Source organism: Pecten maximus, chromosome 16 (genome assembly GCF_902652985.1).
Source record: "Pecten maximus chromosome 16, xPecMax1.1, whole genome shotgun sequence".
Taxonomy (NCBI): Eukaryota; Metazoa; Mollusca; class Bivalvia; order Pectinida; family Pectinidae; genus Pecten; species Pecten maximus.
In genome coordinates this window covers 5,765,462-5,775,990 of record NC_047030.1, presented here as the reverse complement: position 1 = coordinate 5,775,990, position 10,529 = coordinate 5,765,462, and the positions used below count along the sequence as shown (strand labels likewise).

The following is a 10,529-nucleotide window of genomic DNA, read 5'->3' as shown; positions in this document are numbered from 1 at the left end:
CGAGATTATGCTTTAACGGCCACCCTCGCACTCTCGCTCCCTCGCGTAAGGAACACACATAATGATATATATTACGTTGGTTATATATTTATATACGAGGAAGCGAGAGTGCGAGGGTGGCTGTTAAGGCATAATCTCGCATTCTCGCACTCTCAACCTTAGGTCGAAAACGCGAGAATGCGAAAACTCGACGGCGAGAATACGAAATCGCGACGGCGAGAGTGCGAGATCAATCTCGCGTTTTCGCCGTCGCATTTTCGCACTCTCGCCGTCGAGTTTTGGCATTCTCGCGTTTTCGCTCTTTCGCATTCTTGCGTTTTCGCCCCATCGCCGTCGCGTTTTCGCATTCTTGCGTTTTCGACCTAAGGTCGAGAGTACGAGAATGCGAGATTTGAAACTTGGCCTTAACGACCCACCATACAATACGTATTGTGCAGGAACTGGTATTAATTATCTTACTTGTTGACGAAAACAACAAAATCTAGTGCTAATCAATTAAAACATAAGTCAAAAATATCTACAAGAGAAAGTGTTCCTTAATGAGAATAAAAAATGATTGATATCCTATAAGAAATAGCAGATAACTCAATACCCTAATATATTTACACTTGCAAAGTTTTGTCACTATATAACAATATCAGACCGATTTGTTTACCTTTCTTGCATGGAAACATTGACCTTTGAACTTGCGTATGAAAATATGACAGGGTACGGGAACTACTTTCGCCAAGCACATGGCTTTGTTTACATTTACAATGTAAACAATAATTTTAATTTTAGACTGACTAGATGGATATGTTTTATGTTACAACAATAGTATATGGTACATTATAATGTGGATTTATTGTATCTCTGGTCGGCCTATTGTCAATGAGTTCATACATTAGGAATGTATGACCTATTTCCCAATGAACTCGTTAGTGGCAGTTCATCAATAAACTGCGTCAACAATATAAAGATAATTTAAATAATAAATTCCTTTTGAATTCTAAAATAAACTGGAGTTCTCTCCCTTTACTTTAACTAGTGGATACCAATGCAGAATAATACATGTAACTATATTTTTTTATTGTAATATTTTGGAATGAAAATTAAATAGGCTTAGTCTGATGTCTAGTCCATTGATATATTTAAAGTCAATAACAGTTTATTGAAGTAATAATAATTGTAGGTAGAAACTGGTTAAATCTGATTTCTAAACAATTAACAATTAAATGTTACAATTATAATGACATTAATTTGTTTAATAAAATTCAAATTAAAAACCAGTTTGTTCAGACTTCCTTTTCCAACGTACGTAAAAATAGAGAGATTTGGCATCAGAAACTATACGAAATCCCCTCGGTCCCCAATACACCAAAAAAAAAACAAACAAAAAAACAAAACAAAAATTAAAAAAAAAAAAAAAAAAACAACAACAACAACAAAAAAAAAAAAAAAAGCAAAAAACAAAAAAACAAAAACAAAACAAAACAAAAAAATTGTGAAACTGTCGAAACGCAATGCCATTAAGAAAAGCACTGCATGATATTATAACAATGAATGATAGTTGTAAGTAAAAAGGACTTTAAAGTAACACAACTATTTGATGATTATGAAGGTGGTAGGGCGAGGACGACGAAAATCTATTGATAGGAAAAGTGACCATAATTTTGCTATCAAGTAAATGGAACCTGAAATCATGCAACAGATGATGGTTGTGAATACGTGAATGAAAGTTCAGAATAATCAGGCCGTTAATGAATTCAGCTCATCATGGAGGACTTCCAAAACATATTTATAGAGACGACAGCATTGAAGTTTTAGAACAATGGGATAAGTAGTAAAGGCGATAAAGCGAGGACGTCGAAAATCAACTTAGTGATAGTGGCCTCTTTTTGACCCCAGGTGCTTGAAACGCAAGCTCGTACAAATGATGGTTATGTGTAAATATGTAAAGTTTCAGAACAATTTGATCATTGATGAAGTTGGTATTGCGGGGACGCGAGTAATAATAACGAAACATATTTCAATCATTTCACGGTGTCGAAAATGACACTAGCAGAATTTTTGTCACTAATGAAACTTTGGAAGGATTGAGAAACATTATTTGATGCAGCAAAAATGGATTTTATGTAACATGAAACACAAAGTCCTCAACGATTCTGTTATTTTTTCAGCAGGCTGTATCTCTGGCTTATTTACTTATGGGATGTCAGAATGATTTATGTCATTCTCAAACTGAATATGATTGTTAATTTAATCAACAGAAATAAAGCGCTGTCCACAATAATATAAAACCTTTTTATTCACGTCACATATTCGAATCGCCGACGAATAAGCAGGTATGATGTTCCTGAGTTAAAAGCACAAAGTAAACATTTCTGAAATAAATCTTTTCGTGTGCACCTGTCTGAGTAACCTTCGCTCATTACATCTAATAGAGTTACTTTCCTTAAGCACTTAGTTTCGTCATCCCATCATGTCAAGGCGCTTTTTGTTTTATATAAAATGCAGCCCCTGGTCACATGATTATACTCAATAATAGGACTAAGGCCCTCTGACAGAATAACCAATATTTTTGTTGATAGAAAAAACATATATATATATATTCTATTAAATCACTCGTGTGTGACGGCCTGCTTTTGTCACGTGTTGCTCGTTACAATTTTCATTCTAAAAACACGCCAGTAAATAATCGGAGATCAAGCCGCAAGTAAACCTCGAGAGCTTCTCGAAGTCTCGTCTTTTGTTTCATCTGTATTAATGAAAGAAAGAATGATATGGTGACGAAGACGAGTGAACTCGACCTCATTCGTAGTGGCAGCGTCATAGAATGAGCAGTACTTGTGTTGGTGTATTGATGTAAAAGGTTTCCGTTAATGAGATAAAATATCAAGACATTCTTTCCACTTGTTGAAGTTTTCATGTCGCAAGCGCCATTTTTCAACAAGACAATGAAATGGTTATGGCAAGGCCTACCAGCGGGTAATTAAATCAAAACATAATGTCCCCATTTGTATTAATCCAAACGCTCGTCCATGGGGATATCATGGGGGAAATGATTCGACGCCTCGAATGTCTCCAGTCAAAGTGTTGTATTTTGGACAATATCCGCATTTACCAGTAGAATACTCAACATAGCGCTATACATGGGTTATCCTACCTGTGCGGTAATGCAGGCTAAATGAGGATATACTACCAAGGTGATATTATAAATGTCACCATGATTCCTGGAAGGTGATATTTTAAATTCATTTCTACTAAAGGTTTTGACCGATATTTAAGACAATAAACACCACTTAATTGTATCTGGTTTTGCACGTTAATAGAATCCACTGGTCATTGCACATTCCACAAATATTACTGTCTAATTTAATGAGGGTTGTTATGTGCATTGGAAGCCATGAAACGTTTCTTCCTGATGTTCCGTCTGTATTTACTTTTGTGTTTTATGTAGTGGAGTGAAGAAAACGTGACGTATTTAGTCTTTGGCCGGGGTTTCGTGAGAAAATCCATTGCCTGTTTGAAGGAACTCTTCAGCTTGAAGTTGTGGTATGCAAAGCGCGAAGGGTCATCCAATAGGCGACGAGTTAACATATCGAACTTGTCTACATGTTGCGGTGCTATCCCTAACTTTTTTGCCACTATTCCGAGGTAACAGTCATCTATACCTATATACCGGATATACGGAAACGAAAACACGAATCGCCTTGCGATATCCGATGATAACATAAAGGCACCTCCGGACAAGTATGGTGGCCAGTGCTTAAATGGGTAATCTTCGCGACTAACATACCACTTTTTTGTAATTTCCCGGACAACTGGTGCGTTCACATTGATGTACCCCACCATATAGGAGGAATTTGGGGGCAGTTCCTTGATATATTGTAATAGATTACGTAGGACCAGGTAGTGGTCGTCATCAATAAATAGCAAATGATTTGCTTGGTCACAATACTCAACAGCCCAGTTAAATGTCATAATAGTTTTATATGTGTTATTCATGTAAGCATCCAAGAATGACTCCTGTACAATATCGCCGTAATCATAGGCTTCCTGGTCAACAAGGCTCTGTTTGCTGGCATTGTATCCGAGCATGAAGACTACATTGATGTTCCTATATCTAGTAACGTTTCCCCAGGTAGAACGAATAGCGTTACGCAAATGGATGTTCACCACAGCAGACTTGACCAAAATAATCAATGAAATATTGTTTTCTGGTTGCAATTTGCACCTTTGTAAATGTAAATAACTGAAATTATGTGGGTTTATCGCCTCCACTGGATGACTCAATCTCCCAGTAGTCCTGAATTCATTATACATACTTTGGAGGTCGATATCCAACGGGTAAGAGAAATTGGAATATGGTAAATATGGCACGGTACTCTTTTTGTTGGATTGGTTTGGCGATAAATCTTTATGGCTGGGCTCCGGTACTTTTTCTCTAGTTTTCTCAATTACAACTGGTACATTTAGGTCGGGAGTAACAGTGGTAAGAATCTCTTTGAATGATACAGTTTCGTCCACCACCACTTTTTGCACGCGTATCGATTGCAATGAATCAATTCGCTTCACACTTGCGTCTTTCAGTATAGTGCGTATACACCAAAGTTCGAACACGATAAAAGCAGAGAAGAGATACTGTAGTTTGAAACATCTTTTCATGGTTGGTTGTCTTACTGTTGGTGATATATAAATACAGCTGATCACCTTAGGTATCCAGGATGAGGTTAGCAGCCACTATCCACGTTTACTACACCGCCTGGTATGTTCTTTGGGTTGGTCTTCTTTGTAAGTCTTCCTATGAAACACGCAATAAATAAATATATAATAAACTCGTTGCATAAAAGGTTGGGTAAAAATAATACTTAAAAAACGCAAGCATGCTTTAGAACATAATTCATAGGAGGTAAGATGGGGTGGAGGAGGGAAAGTTGAAAAAAAATTTCTCCGCCAGTGAACATAAACAAAGAAGTCACGTGATCCTGTCGACGGCCGAACTAAAGTACGGCAAGGATAAGACGTCAAATCCGGAAAATAGAAATTCCGGGACAAAACTATAATGAACAAAAAACAGATAGTATAATAAAAATATATACCACCGGTGCGTAAAATATATATCACAGGTGCGGTAAAATACATATCACAGGTGAGGGAAAATACATACCACAGGTGCGTAAAATATATATAACAGGTGAGGGAAAATACATACCACAGGTGAGGGAAAATTCATACCACAGGTGAGGTAAAATATATATCACAGGTGAGGTAAAATGTATATCACAGGTGAGGTAAAATGTATATCACAGGTGAAGTAAATATATATCACAGGTGAAGTAAATATATATCACAGGTGAGGTAAATATATCACAGGTGATCATGAAGTAAACTATATATCACAGGTGAGGTAAAATGTATATCACATGTGAGATAAAGTATATATCACAGGTGAGGTAAAATATATATCACAGGTGATCATGGGGTAAAATACATACCACAGGTAAGGTAAAATACATACCACAGGTGAGGTAAAATGTATATCACAGGTGAGGGAAAATACATATCACAGGTGAGGTAAAATGTATATCACAGTTGAGGTAAATATATCACAGGTGATCATGAAGTAAACTATATATCACAGGTGAGGTAAATATATACCACAGGTGAGGTAAAACATATATCGCAGGTGAGATAAAGTATATATCACAGGTGAGGTAAAATATATATCACAGGTGATCATGGGGTAAAATATATACCACAGGTAAGGTAAAATATATATCACAGGTGGGGTAAATTATATATCAAAGGTGAGGTAAAATACATATCACAGGTGAGGTAAAATATATATCACAGGTGAGGTAGAATGTATATCACAGGTGAGGTAGAATGTATATTACAGGTGAAGTAAATATATCCCACAGGTGCATAGCTGACACTGCACTGCATGATCTACCTTTAAATGTATGAGTTACGAAGGTCATTTAAATGTATTTATGACTGACGTCATTTAAATGTATTAGTGACGGACGTCATTTAAATGTATTAGTGACGGACGTCATTTAAATGTATTTATGACTGACGTCATTTAAATGTATTTATGACTGACGTCATTTTAAATGTATTAGTGACGGACGTCATTTAAATGTATAAGTGACGGACGTCATTTAAATGTATAAGTGACGGACGTCATTTAAATGTATTAGTGACGGACGTCATTTAAATGTATTAGTGACGGACGTCATTTAAATATATTAGTGACGGACGTCATTTAAATGTATTAGTGACGAATGTCATTTAAATGTATTAGTGACGAATGTCATTTAAATGTATTAGTGACGAATGTCATTTAAATCTATTAGTGACTGACGTCATTTAAATGTATTAGTGACGAATGTCATTTAAATGTATTAGTGACGAGTGTCATTTAAATGTATTAGTGACGAATGTCATTTAAATGTATTAGTGACGCACGTCATTTAAATGTATAAGTGACGGACTTCATTCAAAATTTTAGAGACGGAAGTAATTCAAATGTATAAGTGACGGACGTCATTTATATGTGTCAGTGACGGACGTCATTTAAATGTATTAGCAACGGACGTCATTTAAATGTATTAGTGACGAATGTCATTTAAACGTGTCAGTGACGGAAGTCATTCAAATATATTAGTGACTGACGTAATTTAAATGTATTAGTGACGGACGTCATTTATATGTGTCAGGGACGGACGTCATTTAAATGTGTTAGTGACGGACGTCATATAAATGTATTAGCGACGCACGTCATTTAAATGTATTAGTGACGGACTTCATTCAAAATTTTAGTGACGAATGTCATTTAAATGTGTCAGTGACGGAAGTCATTCAAATATATTAGTGACTGACGTAATTCAAATGTATTAGTGACTGACGTCATTTAAATGTATTAGTGACGGACGTCATTTAAATGTATAAGTGACGGAAGTCATTTAAATGTATCAGTGACGAATGTCATTTAAATGTATCAGTGACGCAAGTTATTTAAAGATATTAGTGACGGACGTCACTTAAATGTATAACTGACGCACGTCCTTTAAATGTATTAGTGACGCACGTCATTTAAATGTATTAGTAAGGGACGTCATTTAAATAAATGAGTGATGGAAGTCATTTGAATGTTTTAGTGACGGACGTCATTTAAATATATAAGTGACGGACGTCATTCAAATGTATGAGTGACGGACGTCATTTAAATGTATGAGTGACGGACTTCATTTAAATGTATTAGAGACGGACGTCAATTAAATGTATTAGTGATGGACGTCATTTAAATGTGTCAGTGACGGAGATCATTTAAAAGTATTAGTGACGGACGTCATTAAAATGTATTAGTGACGGATGTCATTTAAATGTATTAGTGACAGACGTCATGTAAATGTATTAGTGACGGACTTCATTTAAATGTATCAGTGACTTTCGTCATTTAAATGTATCAGTGACGAATGTCATTTAAATGTATCAGTGACGCAGGTTATTTAAAGACGTCATTTATTCCCCGAAAACTCGAAATTCAAAAAACCTTCAGTGTCGTCTTTTCGTCTTTTCGCCCCGAAACAACGAAATTTAACAAACCTTAGCTCTCGTCTTTTCGTCTTTTCGCTCCGAAAACACGAAATTTAACAAACCTTAATTCTCGTCTTTTCGGGGCGAAAAGACGAGAATTAAGGTTTGTTAAATTTCGTGTTTTCGGGACGAAAAGACGAGAATTAAGGTTTGTTAAATTTCGTGTTTTCGGGACGAAATTGAGGTTGCTAATTAGCGTGCAGTAATTTCGTCTTTTTGCGTATGACTTGTCGTCTTTTCGGGGCGAAAAGACGACAGAACGAGAAATTAGATATTTCATTTTCGTCTTTTAAGACGAAATAACGAAATGGCACAAATTAGCCATCGTAAGAAAACGCTCAAATTGCTTTGATCAGTCCTTTCGAAATGGCGCCGTCAAGTTGACGTGGAATAACGTCACAAAGAGATGACGTCGTTATGATTCCCACATTCTTTGACACTTTTAATTTCTCGATGTTTTTAATTTTATTTTAAAATTATGAAATGCAATGAAAAGAAAATTGAATGGTTTCCTGTTAAATATATCATATATGTCACTCGTATGACAGAATGCTTCGCACTCGTGAAAATATCGATATTTTGTCATACTCGTGAAATATATACTACATGTACATTATAATAATTATGTATTAAACGGAAACCATTCATTAGCCTCTATATATTAGTGACGGACGTCATTTATATGTACATGTATTAGTAACGGACGTCATTTATATGTACATGTATTAGTGACGGACGTCATTTATATGTACATGTATTAGTGACGGACGTCATTTATATGTACATGTATTAGTGAAGGACGTCATTTATATGTACATGTATTAGTGACGGACGTCATTTATATGTACATGTATTAGTGACGGACGTCATTTATATGTACATGTATTAGTGAAGGACGTCATTTATATGTACATGTATTAGTGACGGACGTCATTTATATATATTAGTGACGGACGTCACTTAAATGACTTGCCAACTCTAATGTGATTCCTAACAGATTGTTTGATCCGTTGTTATATCGTCCGACCACAAACATTTTTTCGGACTCTATCCAGCATGGTTTAGAGTGATATGTGATTAAGATCACTGTTACCATTGAACCATCTAATAAGATAAACGGGCTTGTTGAAAGTGGTTTTCCTAATTTTTGACCATGATTGATGATGATGTAATATTATAACTAAGAAATATGACGATAGTGTGCGATTTTCAGCGACCACAAATCCTTCCCCTGTTAGATTTGTCCTTATCCTGCTTTTTAACATATAGGTTATGGAACCAGCGTCCAAAATAATCAAATCCTTTATGCTAGATTTTATTTTTTTCGTCCCTTGATGATAGAAAATCTCTATAAACCAAAAGCGCTGTTGAGTACAGTTAATTAATTTTCGAACACATATCGTTGGTATTCTCATTTCGATATGCTGCGTTGCACTTTCTGGTTTTCAAATAATAAAAAAAATAGATTAGGTCGATGGTATATCTTATAACTTTCGAGCACAGTACATATATAAAAACCTTTATTAGTTTACCAGTTTTAAGGTTTTTCAGTCAAGAAGGATTTCCTAGCTTTCTCTATACAAATGGATAGTTCTTCTTAAACATTTGACATGTACGTTATATTTCATTGCAATATTAATACCTGTGCTACCTGTTACAAAATCATCTTTTATGTATTATTAAGGTGACATGTGCGATCAAAATAACGGCATAATAACCGCTGTATGGTCTGGCCATCCTTAACCATCGTCGCTATTATTTAGTTAAATTGTAACATCGCAGACATAGTGGAGTAGCCTTGTTTCTGTTATATAAGAAGGTCTCTTGTACTATATCTATATTGGTATCCACTATATTACACTAAGATTATATTCACACTGCCCATTGCGTGGCACGTTGTGAAGTGATAGGGCTGGGAGCTTTTTAAGATCCTTATTTAGATTACATTGAGATTAATTTACGCCGAAGGTGAAATATACGTGGTGTTATCGTACACAAATAATGTCTATAAATATACATGATAATTGTTGGACTTGTCCATCTACCCAGGTTCATAACTATCACAGCCAAATTAAGATATTTTTTAAAGGGCCCTCGGTGTTTTCATATCATTGTATTCCCCAGCAGTGCCTTGTGTGAAATGATAGAAATCATAGCTATTCATCACTACGTGTATATCACAACAACCAACGCACAATATATATAATATTTTATATGTACATTTCTCAAGTAGCTCATGGATTTAACAGACAAACTATTATCACAACTGATTTAGAATAATGAAGTGTGTGTTTAAGAAAAATCAGTTCCGTTCACAAATTGAAATAAAGCAGCGGTGAAAGTTTTGTGAATTTGTAGGTAGAAAGGAAGCTCGCCAAAACATACTTAATGACAAAAAGAATCAAAGAGTTATACTCATAGCATATATATATATATATATACATACATGTATATATCATTTCTGGTAAAACTTACCTTTATCTAATTATTGAATTTCCTTCACATCTGTCACTTGTAATACAGTTGTGTATAATAACTAATTTCAAGTCAAAGGTCCTCCAAAGGTTTGATCTTGTGTCACTAGTGAACAACAGGTTATGTACACTAACCAAGTGTGACGAAGCTAGTAGGCGTAGTTCCTATTATGGACACGGACACTTCCGGTAGAACTCACTTCAGGCTTCGACTGTTGACAATGACAATGGCAATATTGTATTGTCATAAACATATAAAGTGTAGAGAATGATATACATGCAAAATTGTACAGGACATATGCTACAATACATCGATACATTTGTTAAGCAAGAGATGATCTTAAATATTGTTGAGTCGTATACTTATTTCTTTAATTAATTTCACAAGTGATTTCAATCCATCGTCTACTAAAAAGTAAAAATGTATTAAATTTGAATGTACTTGGTCTTTCATAATAGTATCTAGATATA

At 35.1% G+C, this 10,529-nt stretch overlaps 1 protein-coding gene across 1 annotated transcript; it reads right to left on the bottom strand.

Moving 5' to 3' along the window:
* Nucleotides 1-2,264: 2,264 nt before the first annotated feature.
* On the bottom strand, nucleotides 2,265-10,162 carry LOC117314790 (beta-1,3-galactosyltransferase brn-like). Its single transcript, XM_033868894.1, has 2 exons — nucleotides 10,060-10,162; nucleotides 2,265-4,783 (listed from the first exon to the last, which is right to left on the bottom strand). The coding sequence occupies exon 2, from the start codon at nucleotides 4,645-4,647 to the stop codon at nucleotides 3,355-3,357; it is 1,293 nt and encodes a 430-aa protein (XP_033724785.1). The 5' UTR covers nucleotides 4,648-4,783; nucleotides 10,060-10,162; the 3' UTR covers nucleotides 2,265-3,354.
* Nucleotides 10,163-10,529: the final 367 nt, after the last annotated feature.